This window comes from Pelodiscus sinensis, chromosome 30 (assembly GCF_049634645.1).
Source record: "Pelodiscus sinensis isolate JC-2024 chromosome 30, ASM4963464v1, whole genome shotgun sequence".
Taxonomy (NCBI): domain Eukaryota; kingdom Metazoa; phylum Chordata; order Testudines; family Trionychidae; genus Pelodiscus; species Pelodiscus sinensis.
The window spans coordinates 7359703-7377355 of NC_134740.1; the positions used below are offsets into that span (position 1 = coordinate 7359703).

The window sequence follows — 17653 nt, forward strand, 5'->3', positions numbered from 1 at the left end:
GGTGAGACCCTTGGTCTAATGCTGTTTGCTGGCCCCGTGGCCGGGTGTCTGCTCCGTGGATGTGGTGAGACCCAGCCCGGTCCCACAGCTCCTCACAGGAACTCCCACTGGGTCCGTTTGAACCCCTGTCTCTAGCTCCTCTAGAGAGATTGGACCAGGCCTCAGGTGCAGCGCTGTGCCCAGGTCTGGTGCTGTATTTCAGGGAACATGTGGGCAGATTTGAGATAGTTCAGGGAAGAGCAACAAAAGTGATGAAAGGGCTAGAAAACATGAGCTAGGAGAGAAGAGGGACAGAACTGGGTTTGTTTAGTCTGGAAAAGGGAAGACTGAGGGAGGGATGATACATTTTTCAGATACCAAATAGATTGTTACACGGAAGTGGGAGAAAAACTCTTCTCTTTAATCTCTGCTGATAGGCTAAGGAGCAATGGGCATAAATTGCAGCAGGGGAGGTTGAAGTTGGACACAAGGAAAAACTTCCTGCCTGTAAGGGTTGTTAGACACTGGAACAAATTGCCCAGGGAGGTTGTGGAATCTCCATCACTGGGGCTATTTAAGAGCCGGCTGGGCAGATACCTGTCACGGATGCTCTTAGACAGTGTTTGGTCCCATTTTCCAGACCCCCCTGTGGCCCTGCCCCTCTCTCTGAGCCTGAGGACCCTGGTCCTGACCAAGCATCTGTTCTTCCCACATGCCTGGCTGCTCCTGGGGTCACTGACTTGCAGGAATTTCTCTAGTGCCAGTGCATGGTCAATGCTCATCCTAATGAGTAGGGATGGAAACGTGTAATTGATTAAAAAATTTACAGATAAGCCTGGACTTAGGTTAATCTCTATCTACTCACATTCCTCCGCCCCCCCCCCCACCCCCTATCCCCAACACCCCCGCCCTGCTGTATCTGTATTAAGGATGTTAAGTGACAGTTGTTTTACTAGTCGAGTAGTCGATGGACTCGACTAGTCGACAGGCACTTCTGAGGACTGTGGAACTCCGCATGCAGCCCGGAGCCAGCAGGAAGTCCCGCTGACTCTGGCTGTACCCAGGTGCCAGCTTTGAAATGTGCAAGAGTCCCCAGCAGAGGCTCTTGTGCATTTCAAAGTGGCAGCTGCAGCCTGGAGCCCGGGGCCAGCGGGGGACTCTGAGCGGCTCCATGCTCTGCTGCACATTTGAAGTGCCATGCAGAGCTGGGGTCAGCTCAGGGTGGGTAACAATTTTTCATGGGGGGGCATTTCAAGATTTTGGAAAGTGGTCAAGGGCTGCACTTTTCTTGTGGAGGATGTGCAGGGTCCAGGATGGAGGCTGGGCACAGAGGGGTGCATGGGGTAAAGGACAGGGGTGCAGGAGATGGTGTGAGGTCAGCAAGGATGTTTGGTAAAGGGAGGAGGTTGTGACTTGGGTCAGTGGATAAGGTAGGGTTGTAGGGTCAGGGAGCAGGTATGGGTGTAGGAGAGGATTCTGGCCTGGGAGAGGGGTTCTAGGAGGGGATCTGGGAGAAGGTGAAATGGGGGTGCAGACTGCAGAGGGTGTGGGTGGTGACTGGGGGTAGGGAAGAGGGGAGTAGGGTCAGGGAGGAGGTATGGGTGCAGGAGAGGTTTCTGACCTGTGGGAGGAGTGTAGGAGGGGATACAGGCTCTGGGAGGGAGCAAGGGGCTGCAGAGGGTTTCCATTGTGATCTGGGGAGGGAGTTGTGTTGCAGGAGGGGCAGAGGTGACCCCTACTGGCCTCTGAGTGTAAGCACTGCCCAGCGGGGGCGGGTCATCCCTGAGCACAAGCTCGTAGGCAATGGCCAGCGGCTTCTCACCTGGCCGGGGAGAGGGGTTTGAGCAAAGGAAGGGGAGTGGCTCCCTGGCGGGATGTGTGTTCGGTGCTTCTGAGAAGGGGCAGTCTTGGTTGGGCAAGCGTGAAGAGAAGAGATTAACTCAAGTACTGGGGGGATCAGGGGCCTGTGTGCCCCCACCCCAAGGGGTATAAGGCTGCCGGCCCCCTTACTCCAATATCCACATCGAACCCGGGCTGTGCCGCATCTCTGAGAAGCAATAAACCCTCCCTGGCTGGCGGAGTCACATCTTGCTGCAGACAGGGGTGCAAGATCAGGGGTCCTCAATGTGTCGTCACAGCGGGATGCTGCCCAAAGCTACCCAGGGCTCTAAGTCTCCACCTCGAGACTCCCAGGTTGGAACCAGCTCCACCTGTGACCCTCTTGTCCTTCCCAGCCCCACTGCCGGCTCCCCAGCTCACCGTGTCCCCGGCCCAGTCTGACTACACCCTTGGAGAGGCCGTGACCCTGACGTGCTCAGCTGCTGGGGCACCCAGTGTGTCTGGGATCCAGTTCTTCAGGGACGGCCAGAAAATTCTCCCCGAGGAACTCTGCTTCCGCCCGCACAGCGCCATGGCCTCTGTTCAGCTGTCGGTGGGGTCTGGGTGGCAAAACAGCTCGTACACCTGTGGGTGCTGGAGGACAGAGTCCGGGCGAGAGATCCCATCAGAAAGAAGCCGACCCATCTCCATAGCCGTGACAGGTGAGACCCTCTGTCTGCTGGGGTTTGCTCGCTCTGGGTGGGGCCTCTCCTCCAGCGACAGGCAGAGATACAGCCCCGTCACTCAGCTCCATTTCAACCCCGCTCTGGTCGGCATTTGGGGTGTTACATTTCGGTGACCTGGCTCATCCTGTTGCCAATACAATTTGTATCGATGATCCAATTGGTCGATATGACCAGTCGGCAGAGCTGCAGCAGGGGTAGCTCCTGGAGCCGGCATGAGCTACGTCCTATATTCGAAATGCAGAGTCGCAGCAACCTGGACCAGCGTGAGCCGGGGCTGCTCGGTCCCTGTCGTGCTGAGTCCAGCAGCCCCTGGAGCCCATGGAGCAGCCTCTGGCCATGGTGAGCCTCGGCCTCCCACATGCAGAGGCTGTTTCTCAGCATCCTCCTCTATCACTCCCCGCTGCCTCTGATACAGGTGGGGGGGGGGGAGGCCTCACCGTGGAGATGGTGCTGGGGGGGTTAAGCTGGCTCCCTTCACCATATGGCCACCTTGACTATCTCTCCTCCTGCACAGCTGGATGGCAGCAGGGCCCCCAGCTCCCAGCCAGTCTGGCCTGAGAGGGCAGGACCCCAGATACCCTGGACCCGCCCTGCCGGCAGATGGGGCCTGAGGCAATGGGGGAATGACAGAAACTGATTCACGTCCTGGTGTCCGTGGCAACCTCTGACCTCCTATCCCAGCCCCTCACTGTGTGTGGGGGAAGCCACCCTCACTGCCCAGCCCAGCTCTCACTCATTGCTGTGCTGAGACCCTCAGAGTGCTGAGGTGAAACAAGAGGCTCTGGAGACAAAGCACCGATCCTCACTTTGTCCCCTGCCCTGTCCCTGCTGACTCCTCCCCTTTCCTGCTCCCCACAGATCCCCCTTCCCAGCCGGCACTGAGCATGGATCCCCCATCTGGAGCGGTGAGTGAAGGGCTCCCCCTGCTCCTCACCTGCACTGTGGCAGGGGACACCGACAAGTGGAGGCTTAATTTCTACAAGGATAGAGTTGAGATTGTCCCTGGGGCTTCAGGATCTGAGATCAATGCAACAGAGCCCAGCACTGGCTCTGTGAACGTCTCTGTGACCAGCATCCTCAGGGCCGGTCCTAATAACACTGTTGAATTCACCTGCCGGTATGAGAGGAACATGAGCATGAGGTGGGTCCTGTCCCTCGGGAGCCCAACTGACATCACCAGGACAGGTGAGACGTCCCTAATTCCTTCTTTCAGTCCCCTGTGTTGCTCCCAAGGGAGGAGAACTGTCCTTTGGGGCTCTGTTGGGAGAGGGAGGTCGGGTGGGACAAGAGATGCCACATGCAGATAGAAAACAAAGGGGCAATGACAATTCTGTCACACGCCCTCCCTGTTCGAGCGATGACAATTTCATGGCTCAGGTGTCTTGTCCCCTCACTGTGTCAGTAGCAGATTGAGCCCCTCGGTCCCCTTTGTAGAGATGGGGAAGGGAGGCAAGGACAGAGCAAGTCCCCCGGGGATTGTGGTAAAGCAGAGAATTAAACACCCATGGCCGGTGCCACAAGCTAGGCCCATAACTACTGGATCTCCCTTTGCACCCTTAGAACGAGGAGCCGGCTGGTACAGACAGAACATGTCAGAGAAGGGCTGGCTCAGGAAACTGTTGTACTGGTGGACTGATCTGTGGGTCCCACCCTTGTCCTAGGGCTGCCTGGCTGTTCTCATATTGCCTTCCCTCCCTTTTCTCTTCCTGCTGTGTGAACAGTCGCACTCGATACCCGGGATATTCTGCTGATAAGAAGTGGCATCCTTCTTCTTCTTGGAGCCTTGGCTGCTCTGCTCTGCTGGGGCTGGAGGAAGATAAGAAGTGAGTGACAGGAGCTGATGTTGTGATCTCCCATCTGCTCTCTCAGTATGGTGTAACCAGAAACAATTGTGCATTAACAACCATTAATAGCCACAAATCGCACCATGCCACGGTGTGGGCATGGAAACCATGCCTAAGGTGTCCATGGTAAATGAGGTATTCACCTCTGAGTGGGATCAAGCTGTAAAAGTGATTGGCTACGTCTACACTGGCCCCTTTTCCGGAAGGGGCATGTAAATTTCACGAGTCGTCGTAGGGAAATCCGCGGGGGATTTAAATATCCCCCGCGGCATTTAAATAAAAATGTCCGCCGCTTTTTTCCGGCTTTTAAAAAAGAGCGTCTACACTGGCCCCGATCCTCCGGAAAAAGCGCCCTTTTCCAGAGGCTCTTATTCCTACTTTCCCTCTTATGCTGCTGTAAAACCCCTTTCTTTGGTCTGATTTCAATTTGACTCAAAAAGCCAATGACCCCTGACCTGTTCCTCAGCACTGGGCCCATCTGTGACCGCAGTTAGTGTTCCATGACTGAGACCAGAACTACTCAACACGTGGCCTGTTTTTTTGCAGCCTGCAGTGCTGTTTGGGTTTATGCAGGGATCAACTCATGGCCTGCGGGTGGGATCCTTTGAAAATGGCCTCCACTGGGAACACACTCCACAATGGCGAGTCAATATAAGGGTCTTCTGTTGATAAGTGTTTCAGTAGTTAAATTCCTGGACTGTCATTGCTCATGAAAAGTGCTGTCATATGGGTGGGAATCGGGTAGATATTGCATTTTATTAATATCAGCCGAACTGACTTAAATGGGGCCAGTGTGTTGTGTACTATTGCCTTAATCTTTGTATTCATGCCCGTCAATGTGAAAGAAACTATTTGCATGTATTTGCACATATATTTGCATGTAGATGCAACCACACTGAACTTGCATCCCTTGGCATGTGCTGTGAGTATCATTGTGGCCCCTAGGGCTTCCAAAGTTGACATTAATCAATACCTTGCCCAATGTTCTGTAGCTACACTGATTAGAGCATACATCCATTATAGCAAAGATTGCCTCTAAATATTGGTATTTACTAATATTTTATCAATCCAGTGAGCATTTCTAAGCATCCATATAACCAACACCTTCTCATCCATTCCAGTACACGTCCTTCGCCATCAGTTGCTTTCTGGGCACCTCTTGCGATTCCCCACTTCAGCTCCATTCTTCTCTGGGTCTGTTTTAGTTCTGAACTCTATGAAGAGCCCCGAGGGCTCTGAGCCCAGACAGCACAGCAGGGACATGGATCCCAGGCATGATAAGAAGTGATCAGAAGCCACAGTGGGCTGGAGCAGAGCAGGTCACAGGACTGGGTTCATGGGCCTCAATCTTTTCCCTAGTCCTGAGATGCAGCTTCCTGTCTGGGGCAGGACAGGCAGAGAGCAGCCCCAAAAGGAAGCTGGACAGGGTTTGTTCAGGCAGGAAGAAGGGCTGGAACTGGTCACCCCTTTCTCCATCACCCTAAACCTGCACAGAATCACACCAATGTAGGACTGGAAGGGATTCCAAGAAATCATCTAGTCCAGCCCCTCTGCTAAGCCAGGATGGCTTAAACCTAGAGTCCTAGACCATCCCAATGGGTGTTTGTCCAACTCGTCTCTGAAACCTCCAATGACGGAGACTCCCCAGTATCCCTTGGTCACCTGTTCCAGATCTAAGCTATCCTTAGAGTTGGAAACTTTTTCTTAATTTCTTACCTGGCACAGATTCAGTCCTTTGCATCTTGTAACTGCAGTGGACATGGAGTACTAAGTTGGGGTGTCCTTGTACCATGCTGGGGCGGGGTGTATTTATGTATTTCATGTGCTTTTTTGCAGAGCTAGCAGTTTGAATGTGGAGAGACACTGACTTGCAGGCAAACACCTGGGCTACATCTACACTGGCACCCTTTTCCGGAAATGCTTAAAATGGAACAGTTTTTCGTTATAAGTATTTCTGGAAAAAGAGCGTCTACGTTGGCAGGATGCTTTTCCGGAAAAGCACTTTTTCCGGAAAAGCATCCGTGGCCAATCTAGACGCGCTTTTCCGCAAAAAAGCCCCGATCGTCATTTTCGCGATTGGGGCTTTTTTGCGGAAAACACTCCTGTGCTGTCTACACTGGCCCTTTTCCGGAACAGTTTTCTGGAAAAAGGACTTTTGCCCGAATGGGAGCAGCATAGTATTTCTGGAAAAGTGGCTGATTTCTTACAGTAGATTGTCAGTGCTTTTCCGGAAATTCAAGGGGCCAGTGTAGACAGCTGGCAAGTTATTCCAGAAAAGCGGCTGATTTTCCGGAATAAGTGGCCAGTGTCGACACAGCCCTGCTGTTGAAAGGGCCTGTCTGCAGGTCCGGCCCTACCCTGAGGCGAACTGAGGCAGTTGCCTCAGGTGCCAGGCTGTGGTGGGGGGTGCCACTAGGATCCAGAGTGTAGAAAATTGTGTCTGCTGTTGGTGCAGATGTATTCTCTCTGCTCTATATACACAGAGGCTGTGTCTACATTGGCATGATTTTGCACAAGCAACCACTTTTGCACAAAAACATGCTGCCTGTCTACACTGGCAGGGAGTTCTTGCGCAAGAACACTGACATTCTAATGTAGGAAATCAGTGGTTCTTGTGCAAGAACTATGATGCTCCCTCTCAGGGATTAGCCCTCTTACGCAAGTGTTCTTGTGCAAGAGGCCATGGTAGACAGGCAACGTTAATATCTTGCTCAAGAAAGCCCTATGGCTAAAATGGCCATCGGAGCTTTCTTGCACAAGAGAGCATCTTCTCTGGCACATCTCTTGCGCAAAGGCACATGCCAGTGTGGACGCTCTCCTGCACAAATACTTTAAGGCAAAAACTCATGTGTTAAAAGTATTTGCACAAAATCTTGCCATTGTAGACGTAGCCAGAGATGGTGCAGTGCTGTGCTGGAGGGGGGAGGGCACAAGAGACCTTTCAAAGTTTTGGCCCAAGTGAGCGAGCATGGGAGCGACCTTTGAGCTCCGTGCCTCAGGTGCCAGAATGCTGTGGGCCAGCCCTGCCTGTCTGTTGCTCACAGTATAACTCTGGCTCCCTTTGGTTCAAGCACCAGGCCCATGCTTCAGGCTCTTTCTTTCTCCTACACACACAGTTGGACTATGGGTATAGAAGGGCCCAGCTTGCTCAGGAAGGGTAGGCAGGGAAAAGGGAGGAGATGTTGCCTTCTATATTGAAAATGTTTATACCTGGACTGAGGTTGAGATGGACATAAGAGACAGACTTCCTGAGAGTCTCTGGGTTAGGTTAAAAGGGGTACGAAGCAAAGGTGATGTCATGCTGGGGGTCTACTACAGACAGAAAAAGTGGATGAGGCTTTTAAAAAAACTAACAATCATCCAAAGCACAGGACTTGGTGGTGAGGGGAGTCATGTCCCAGGCACTCCAGCCCTTTCCTGGGGGGCTGCTGGATCCCGTGCCAGAACTAATACCGAGTAGTGATGGAGACTCCAGAGACAGCACAGGTCAAGGTGAGGGTCTCTCCAAGCTTCACCATGCCTGGACTGGACTGAACCAACTTCACCTGAGAGAGGTCACATGGGGAAGGGGAAAGCGAGGGATGATTTAGCCACTGAATCTCTCTGTGCGGGGCTGGGCCCTGGACACTCACAGGGGAGGGCGGGGAGCAGGGAAAGGAAAAGCAGCAGAAATTCCATTTTCAATGACAAAGGAGGGAAACTCCGCAGCGGGCAGGGCTGGTCAGGCTTGTGTCTGGGCAGAGACGGAGGCTCCTAGAGCCAGCGGCTGGAATTTAACAGGAACTCCCAGGCAAGGTTTTCATGCGGGTTCCCCAGGCTGGGTTACGAGGTGATGGGGGTGAGCGCTCAGTACATCATGTCACAGAGTGTGGGGGAGTCACCAGGCCCACTTCAGGCACCCTCACAGTAACACGGATTTGTGTCTCTCAACCGCCGTTTTCTGAAATGTCGGAGTTGCTCCGGAAGGCCGAGGGGGGTCCTTTTCTTTGAGCCCTCCCAGCCATCGCACAGCGCAGCCAATGGACACACACAGTCACCTGCCCTATAGCAGCTATTTGTGGTGATCTGAAAGGAACTGGGCCGGGGGCGGGGCCAGTAGAACGGGGGGACCCAGGCGGGTGTGACGCAGCATCGCGCTGTTCTGTCTCCTGGCAGGGGGGGTCCAGAGTCCGGCTGGGCACAGAATGTCCCGCTGCTGTTTGCTCCGCCCGCCGGCCAATGGGCAGCTGCAGTAACTGAATGGAGAGAGCCCATCTGTGTGTCTGCCTGTCTGTGTCGGCCTGTCACACACCCTATGACACAAGCACTTGGGAACAGACACGCGCTGCGAGTGTCGATTCTGTGAATCTCTCCCTGCCAGGCCAGGAAGCCAGGGCCTGATTAAGAACAGTAAATAGACCTGGAGCGTCAGATCCCCTTAAGAATCGCCTTCTCCGAACGGCTCGGAGTCAGGTCCTGCAGGTTTCACTCCCTACAGTGGGGCTAGACCTGCACAAGTCTGCGCTCCCATGTCCTCAGCTGACCGAGGGCCGGAGCTCAGCCATGTCCTAGCACCCAGCAATTCCCCTTTTCACCACCAGAGTCACATTCACCCAGCAGCCCAGCCCCGACACGCTACAGTCAATTCCAGACCAGTTGTGTGTGTGAACGGAAGGCTGGCGGCTCTTTGCCAGATCTAACCCGGATGAACAGTTGTGCTAGTTCCAGCCCAAATGTGTCCATGGGCACCTGTCAGGGACGGTCTCGCTACCACTGAGCCCCGCCAGGAGAGCAGGGAATGGGACGGGACTGGATGTCCGCTCTGGGCCCCTTCCAGTCCCAGGAGTCTGTGTCGTAAGAACAATCAGGATTTAAATCAGGGAGTTCCCATTCCTGTATCTCCCACGAGCTGGTGGGTGGGAGACGGGGGGCGGGGTTCATGCTGCTCCCTGCCGGAGGGCCCCAGCCCTGTGTGACGGCGCGTTGGGGGTTCCCCGTCTCCTGCACCCCGAAATGGCACAAACAGACTGCACCAGCCAGTGGAATTGAGGGTGGTTTATTGCTCCTCCAGCACAGCGCAGCACAGATGTAATCTGGTTACAGGAACTGGGGCTAAGAGGCCTCAGTGCCCCCCCTTGAGATAGGGGAGTCCCAGCCCCCTCCCCAGCTCCTTATTCTCTGCCTTCCAGACAGGAACTAACTAACCCTCCTCCAGCCCTGCCCCCCAGTCAGGGCAGCATTCCACCTTCCTTTGTTCCTCTCCATGGGGGGTGTCTGGCCACTGGTTCAACAAGTTTGGCATTACCTTGGCCTAGTGAGGTTTTCCCTGCTGGGTCTTGCTCCAGACAGCAGGGGTCACCACAGCCCAGCAAGTACCCCCACTACGTCACACCCTGTCCGTGTCCTTGTGGGGCAGGGTGGGGCTCTGGGCTCAGCTCTCCCCGCTGCTCTGGCTTCACTGCCCTGCTCAGAATCCGCTTCCCCTTTTCGTGCCGGTCCCTGCTTCGCTCCGTGTCACTGTGGTGTCACCGTGTCTCTGGCACAGAAATACGTGGCGGTGTCTGCAGCTGTCAGCGCGCTGAGGCGCAGATAATACTTGGTGCTGGAAGAATCCACGGTGATGGTGATGCGGCCTTGCAGGGATGGGTTGTACTTTATGTTCGAACTCCCCCTCCATCGTGCCATCCACTCCAGCCCCTGGCCCGGAGCCTGCCGTATCCAGTTCCACCCATAGCTGCTGGTGATGGTGCCCCCGGTGACAGAGCAGGTGAGTGTGAGGGTCTCTCTGGGCTTCACCACGCCCGGGCCGGACTCCTGGAGCTGCAGCTGAGACCAGGCACCTGGGAAAAGCAGGGATCGGTCAGACTCCAACTCAGCTGCCTCCTCCCCCAACCCGCGCCGCTTCCCACTGCCTCCAGCCGTGACTCACCTGGGGCCACGGCCAGGAGGAGCAGCGGGAGGAGCGGGGAGTTCATGGTGCACGAGGAGGAGGCAGCTCGGCGGATGGGGACATGGTGGTTGTGCTCTACCCCGGGGCCGCTACTTTAGCCCAGAGCCCGGCGCAGGGATTTGCATAAGGAGGCAGCGCCCAAGGGAGGAGCTAGAAGGAGCCGATCAAAAGGCCCCTCTGCCTCCTCGTGCCCTTCCTGGACAGACCTTCTCTCTCTGTGTCTCTCTCTCACACACACTTTGCTCCGTCGCTGCAAAGGAGGAAAACACGAAAGCCCGCAGGGAATTAAACTCTCTCACCCCGCTCCAGTCTGTCCCATTAGTGTCTGGTTTATTCGTGTGAGCAAAGCAGGCGCCGAAGAAATCGAGTTTTGGGCCCTGGGACTCCAGTTATTCCGCACCCTTCCCTGTTCCAACCCGCAAACACTTACCCCTGATGCATTATTGACCTCAGCTTATTGGTTATTGATTATCAGTTGGAGGCACAGGTAGGTAGCGAAGTGGGCGGTTACATGTTTCTATTGCCTTATTAAGGGAGAGGGTCCTTGGCGCCCATATCCCCAGGAGAAGTTTGCAAATCTCGGCCTGGTATTCCCAAGGACAAGAGGCTCCGTTTCTGGAGGGTTTGCCCGCTGTTCTTTCCCCATAACCACACGCTGGCCAGGAGGGTTTGTGACACTTTAAATGGGCTCCGAGCGCTTCACACTGGTGGGCGCAGGGGCGCAGAGGAGGTGCCTTGTAGGGCTGGGAGGGGATCGGGAAATGTTACGTGACTCTGAGCCGGGCCATTCTCGTGGGGTTGCTGGACCCTGAGTCCGGCACATACACGGGAGCTTTGTGAGCAACAACCCCCGGTAAAGGCAATGGAGACTGACAGCCAGAGCCCCGCCCCCCAGTGTGCCCAATGGCCCAGTCCCCAGGGTCTCTGCACTGTTGAAAACCCGCTTCGCCTTGTTAGAGCGGGCCCGGCTCTGCCCTGTGTCACTGTGTCTCTGGCACAGCACTAGGGGGCGCTGTCTGTAGGTGTCAGCGCGCGGAGCGGCAGCCAGACCTGGTTCCTGGCGGTGTCTGCAGAGATGGTGACTCGGCCCTGGAGGGAGGGGGCGTAGACTGGTTCCCAGTCCTCGTTTCTGCTGTCATAGCACCTCTGCCCCATGCGCTCCAGCCCCTTCCCTGCAGGCTGCATGATCCAGTTCCAGCCATCGCCGCTATCCACAGTATCAGAGACAGCGCAGCTCAGGGTGAGGGTCTCTCCGGGTTTCGCCGCCCCAGAGCCGGACTGGACCAGTCGCGCCTGACCGAGGACACCTAGGAAAGGAGAAAACAAGCCAAGACAATAGTAACCCCCGAACCAATCCAGGGCTCTGTTCCTAGTTCCCCTTCATCCCCCCGGACACTCACAGCCGGGGGCGGCGAGCAGGGCAAGGAAAAGCAGCAGAGGTTCCATTCTCGGTCTCAGGCACTGAGGGAAACCCCCCGCGGCCAGGGCCGGTCCGGTCTGTGTCTGATCAGAGACTGAGGCTCCTAGAGCCAGGGGCTGGTATTTAACTAGGAGCCCGGGCAGGGATTTCCGTGCAAAGGCGCTATGAAAGATGCCAGCGGCTGAGCTCTCATGCGGGTTCCCCAGGTGAGTTTAGGAAGTGGCAGAGGGAGATCGCCATACTGGAGGTGTCACTAAAGGTGTCCACTCGACACTGGGAAGATGGGAATATCCAGCTCCTAGGCCACAGTGCCCTCCCCAGCTGTGTCTTGGACCCAGGGCCCAGTATGGACCCTGGAGAGGGAGTAACCAGACACAGCACAGATCCGTGAGACAGGCCTACAGGGCTTCCCCCTCCCTAGCCCGGACTGGATCAGCTGAGCTTGAGAAAACACAGCTGAGGGGGTGATTTTTTCAAAGCTATTGATCGAGTTGTGAATTACATCCCATAGCAGCTGTTCTCTATTACCGTAATCTCTGTAGTGTGCTTGTTCTCGCAGCAGCCTTGTGAGGAAGCGAGACGCTCTCAGCCCCACTTCACACCAGGTTCCTCACAGGTGAGATTTACACAGGTGCCTCAGTACACAGAGCGGTACCTAAGGGCTGTGCCAAAGAGCCTGAGCGATGGAGGCGGCTAACTCGCCCTGCAGGTCAAGGGGAACGAAGTGTCTGCTCCTTCCATGTGTGAAATCCACCAGGGCCAGGTTGTCGGGGCTTTGCAGGACCCTGAAGACACCGACAGACGCCGAGTGAGGGTCACCAAAGGAACGTGCAGCTCCCAGGTAAACCACTGGGCGTTAGACGCCTGGACACTTCTGAAAATCGCGCCAGGCCCCTCTCTGCGTGTCTGGGTGGGCGGACACCTCTAAAGATCTGGCTCTGCGGGACTTGTCAGCGGTCACACGGGGAGGCCGCGAGGGATCAGGGAAGCGAATCCAAGTGTGTGAGCCCCAGGCTGGAGCCCTTAGCTCCGGATGGAGGCAAAGGCGGGCCGAGGGGGAAGGGCAGGGATTCCTCATTCGCACCGAGACACGGAACAGGAGTCTAGTGGGTCTGTTCTCTGGGTCCCCGCGAGCTGCTATTTAAACAGGGCGACCTGGTCATTTGCAGGGACAGCAGGTTGTTGGAGTTGTCCCTGGAGATGGTGAATCGGCCTTGAATAGCCAGGGAATACAACTGTTCACTCCCACTCGGGGAACTGAGGCATGCCACCCACTGCAGCCCCTTCCCGGGAGCCTGTCGGGCCCAGTTCATGTAGGCGTTGCTGAAGGTGAAGCCGGAGGCTTTTCAGGAGAGGAGCAGTCCCATCTGTGGAAGGGAGTTAGGTACCGAACTTCAGTTGGGATTCACAGCCCTGTCCTGGTGGGAGGTGCCTCAGATGATACTTCATAACCCCTCCAAGCCCCTTGTGCGACAGAAGGAGTTGCTGGTGGCTTCCCTTAGCTGTTAGCCTAGTGGTTAGAGCACCTGCCTAGGAAATCTAACGGGCAAGATCATCTCTGCTCAGCCTGGCGTGGGAGCGTGTCATTTGCTCACTTGTATCCCTGCAGGGGTGGAGAAGGGGGAGGGGGTTTGCTCTGAAACAATCCACTGAGTGTCTGGCAGTGTCTGTGCTCGTCCTGTGACTTGACAGAAGCGCAAAGCACCGGGCACCTGCGAACACACAGCACCCCAGTCAGGTGGCCAGTGCAAACACTTGGTAGGTCACGTGACTCCTCGTTACAGAATGCCCGGGCACAGGGGCGCCCCGGACGGAGTGGAGACATGGGGGCTACAAAAGGCAGCACAGTGGGTGTGGGAGGGGCTGCCTGGAGCAACTTCAAGTTTTAGGAAATGCCGAGGAGGGGTCCCACCTGTGAAAGGGAGTTAGGTCTCTAAGTGCATTTGGGATTCACAGCCCTGTCCTAAAGGTAGCTGCTTCGGCTGACGCTTAATAACACTCCCAAGCCCCTTGTGCCAGGGAATGAGTTCATAGCCTAGTGGTTAGAGCACTTACCTAGGGAATGAAACAGGAAATGATCACCCCCCCCCCCCTTGAGCCTGATGTGGGACCAGGGATTTGAGACCCTCTGCTGCCAAGGGGAGGGTGCCATGGGGGTGCCGACATCCCCCTTATCTTTCAGCCCTAATGAGTAATTTATTTATTCACTGAGAAAGAGCTTCACGAGGAGATATTGAAGGACGCCTCCCTCAAATTTCCTACCGCTCAGCGCTCCGGGTTGTTTTCCTGCTGACACACGTGGCTGTCACAGAAGCTTAATTCATATTTTGAAAACTGACTCAGCGCTGCAGCCAGAAAAATCTCCTGCCCATGAGGGGCCTATGAAATTGGGGACAAATGACCCCGGCTTGTTTACCTGGGCCAATGCTCTCTGGAGGGACTAAAGACTCCAGGGTTGGCAGGAGCCCTGGGCTCTCACTGAGGTTTGAAGGGTTTTAGCTCTGGTCTGTATCACTGTGCCCGAGCGCAGTAATACGAGGCGGTGTCATCGGCTCGCAGGCTGCCCAGCTGCAGCCAGGCCGTGCTCACGGAGTTGTCCCAGGTGATGGCGACTCGACCCTCGAAGGCCGGGGAGTAGGTAGTAGAGCCATCACCACTAAGATAGAGGTATCCTACCCACTCCAGGCCTTCTCCGGGAGCCTGCCGGAACCAGACAACCTAATATTCGGTGCAGGTGTAGCCGGAGGTTTTACATGTCACCTTCACGGACTCTCCGGGCTTCTTGATTTCTGCCTCAGACTGGATCAGCTGGATCTGGGAGCTGGCACCTGTAGGAAAACAATACAAATGCCGTTAATTCCATTCTATTCCTCCTCTTCTCGGCCGTATCCAAGCCCTTGTCTTGCCCTCCTGAAGGCAGTATCTGATCTGCCTTTTAATAAGAGTGAGTTTGTCCCCGCCATATTCAATTGCACCAGGGAAGGACAATTATCCCCATTTGGCAGAGGGGAAACTGAGGCACGATCTGCTCTGGAGGTTTTTCAACGCTGTGTAAGGGATTCTTAAAACAGAGTAATGAAACCTGGGCATCAAACCCCACCACCCGGCTTTAAAACTGCACCACTTGCGATCTGCTCAGAGCTGGGATCTAGAATCCAGAGTTCCTGATCCACCTCCTACGTCTTCCTCTTCAAACGATCTTTGCTCTCCCAGCCCAGCTGTGCCCAGCAGACACCACCCGTTACCTGAGACAGCCGCCAGAACGAAACAGAACCCCAGACCGAGTATTGTCATTCTCCTCTCCCAGCTTGTGCGCTGCAAAACAGGAAGACTTCCGCCTGTTGGCCAGGCCCCCTGGATGTTCTTTATCAGGTAGTTTTCCTGCTTCATTTGCATATCCGCGTGGTTACATCGTTTGACTAAACCTCGGCTGTGACCGCCTGGAGGTTTCAGAAATGGCCTCAGAATCTGGAGGGACACAGCCACAGAGGAGGCCAGAGCAGATCAATGGAATTTGGGCCCCGATCTAGGACAACACTGGAGCTACTTTGACCTCAACGGAGCGTCCGTGTGAGCTAAGGGACAATTGATGAAGCTGAATGTGAAGGTGCCCACTGTCGGGCTATCACAATGTCACACACAATGGATGTGAAACTGACACAACACAGAATCCAGGGATCTGTAAACACGAGAACGCTCTACTGGGGAAATCTGGCCGTGAGCGGTGATCTCCGAACTTCCCAGGGGCGCTGGGCACCGATCTCATGCTGATTGGGAAGGGATTAGGCTGGGCAAAGCCTCGGTCTGAAGATCCATCTCAGCTTCCAGAGCTGAGGCCAGTAATTCCTGGTGATTATTCTCCGATGGGTCTCTGGGAAAAAACGTTTCCGAAGCGAACGTGACACTTTGCTGCCCCCGTGCGGATCTGTCCCTTCAGTAACCACAGAAACGATTCCTCCTCTTCGCCCTTTTAGCTTCGCGTCGCTTGGTCACTTATGTCGCCTGCAGGGCTGGAGAAGGGGGAGAGGGTTTGGTTCGGAACAATTCACATGAGTGTCTGGAAATGTCTGTGCGCGTCCTGGGACTTGACAGAAGCACAACGCCCCGGGGTCCCAGGGACAGGAAGACCAATCGGTGCTTGAGGGGCTGCGATTTGGAGTCGATGGGTTCTAGGCTAAGCTCCGACTGGGCGAGTCCCAACTTCTGTGTCACTGACAGAAAAGGCCTCAGGCCAATGGGGTCTGGGTGACAAAGGCCCCGAGAGGGACCAGATCAGTTTAAGGCCTGTGAGACCCTCCTGTGCACAGAGCTCCGACCGCCTAGGCCAGGGTGTTTCCAAAGCCTCCTAAGGGGTTTGGGTGCCCGAGTGGAGACGAATTGAGAATCCAGAATCTTTGTTCAGATTTGCGAAAACGCCTCCCGTCCGTAAGGGAAAGGGGCGGGGGGAAACAGAGGCACAGAGCCACTACCAGCAACAGGGGAGTGACAGAGCCAGGAACCAATCCCTGCGTCTGAGTCCCAACTAGTGCCAGCCCAGCCGCCTCACTCCCAGTGCGCTCGGTGGGATCCCCATGACACCGCCCACACACATACACAAGGCAGAGCGAGTTAATTCCAGTTGTATCGCTTGGATTTTCTTGCGTAGCGGGGGGCGGGGATGGTGCTTCCCAGTCCCCTGATATCCCGTGGGAAGAAAGACCCGGGACTCAGACTGTCCCTGCGCTCTGTGTTCTCGTTCGACAGACAATCGCCCCGCCCCGGTCACTGCCCGACAGGAGCGTGTGGGCTATTCGCAGCCATCCCCGCGTGTATCCTGATCTCTGAGGGGCCCCGCTCGCCCTGCTCGTCTGGCTTCTCCAGGCCGCTTAGAAACCGCTTCCCCTTTTTGTGCCGGGCCCGCTGCGCTCCGTGCCACTGTGACTCTCTGGCGCAGTAATAGGTGGCGGTGTCTGCAGCTGTCAGCGAGCGGAGCTGCAGCGAGAACTGGTTCCTGGGAGGGTTCACGGAGATGCTGATCCGACTCTGCAGGGACGCCGCGTAGTTCGTGCTCCCCCCTTGCGCTATGCGCCCCATCCACTCCAGCCCTTTCCCAGGGCTCTGCCGGACCCAGTGCCACCAGCAGCAGTTACTGCCCAGCGTGTCCGAGGAGGCTCCGGTGATGGAGCAGGTGAGGCTCAGAGTCTCTGCGGGTTTCACGGTTCCGGGCCCTGACTCCACCAGCTGCACTTGGGACAGGACCCCTGTGGAAAGACAGAGCCGGGTGAGCAAAGCCAAGATTTAGTTGGGATTGGTCCTGCCTTGAGCAGCGGGCGGGACTTGATGACCTTCCGAGGTCTCTTCCAGCCCTACGATTCTATGATCGCCCGCTACTTGGGTGGCTCCCAGATCGGTCCCACCCAGCACTCACCCGAGCGGGCGGCCAGCAGGACGAAGAAGACCAGGAAGGGCCGCATGGTGGCGCTGTCCGAGCACAGAGCAGCTCTCCGCTGGAGATAGCCAGAGCGCTTGGGCTCTCCACCGCCAGGGGCCCGCGTTTATATGGCGCTCGCGCGGCAGGGATTTGCATGCGGGTGTTAGGGCGAGGATATGAGCGAGGAGCGGGGTAGGGAAAGTGACGCCCAGTTCAGAGGTACCGCTCGACTCTGACCCCCTGGGGTTCTCCCACAGAAGGGCAGCGGCCCGGGCAGTGCTGGGCTCGTGTTGGGCTCCTTGTGGGACTGAGGTGGGACTGACCGAGATTGCAGGGAGAAGCGACTCCTGAATTTGCCAATAGGGATGATGTTCCGGTCTGTCCCAGAGTGGGACTAAGGGAATCTCTCCCCTTGCTGCATGTCTTCTGCCCGATCCGGCACTTCCCCAGCGGGCTGCCAGATCCCCTTGCGGGAGGGATAACAACTCCGAGGCATGGACAGATCTG

At 55.9% G+C, this 17653-nt stretch overlaps 1 protein-coding gene across 1 annotated transcript; it reads right to left on the minus strand.

The window, feature by feature from the left end:
• Positions 1 to 14247: 14247 nt before the first annotated feature.
• On the minus strand, positions 14248 to 17230 carry LOC142821259 (uncharacterized). Its single transcript, XM_075912098.1, has 4 exons — positions 17144 to 17230; positions 16575 to 16976; positions 14497 to 14564; positions 14248 to 14436 (listed from the first exon to the last, which is right to left on the minus strand). Exons 1-4 carry the CDS (start codon positions 17187 to 17189, stop codon positions 14248 to 14250), a joined length of 705 nt encoding a protein of 234 aa, XP_075768213.1. The 5' UTR covers positions 17190 to 17230.
• Between the last annotated feature and the right edge of the window lie 423 nt (positions 17231 to 17653).

What these genes read in the sequence shown, in the direction of transcription:
- LOC142821259 (XM_075912098.1), bottom strand. Translation starts at nt 17,189, where the DNA reads ATGCGGCCCTTCCTGGTCTTCTTCGTCCTGCTGGCCGCCCGCTCGG. An exon ending in CCTGCTGGCCGCCCGCTCGG is followed by an intron (nt 16,977 to 17,143) that starts GTGAGTGCTGGG and finishes GTCTTTCCACAG; the next exon opens with GGGTCCTGTCCCAAGTGCAG. An exon ending in GGAGAAGCCAGACGAGCAGG is followed by an intron (nt 14,565 to 16,574) that starts GCGAGCGGGGCC and finishes GTTTTCCTACAG; the next exon opens with GTGCCAGCTCCCAGATCCAG.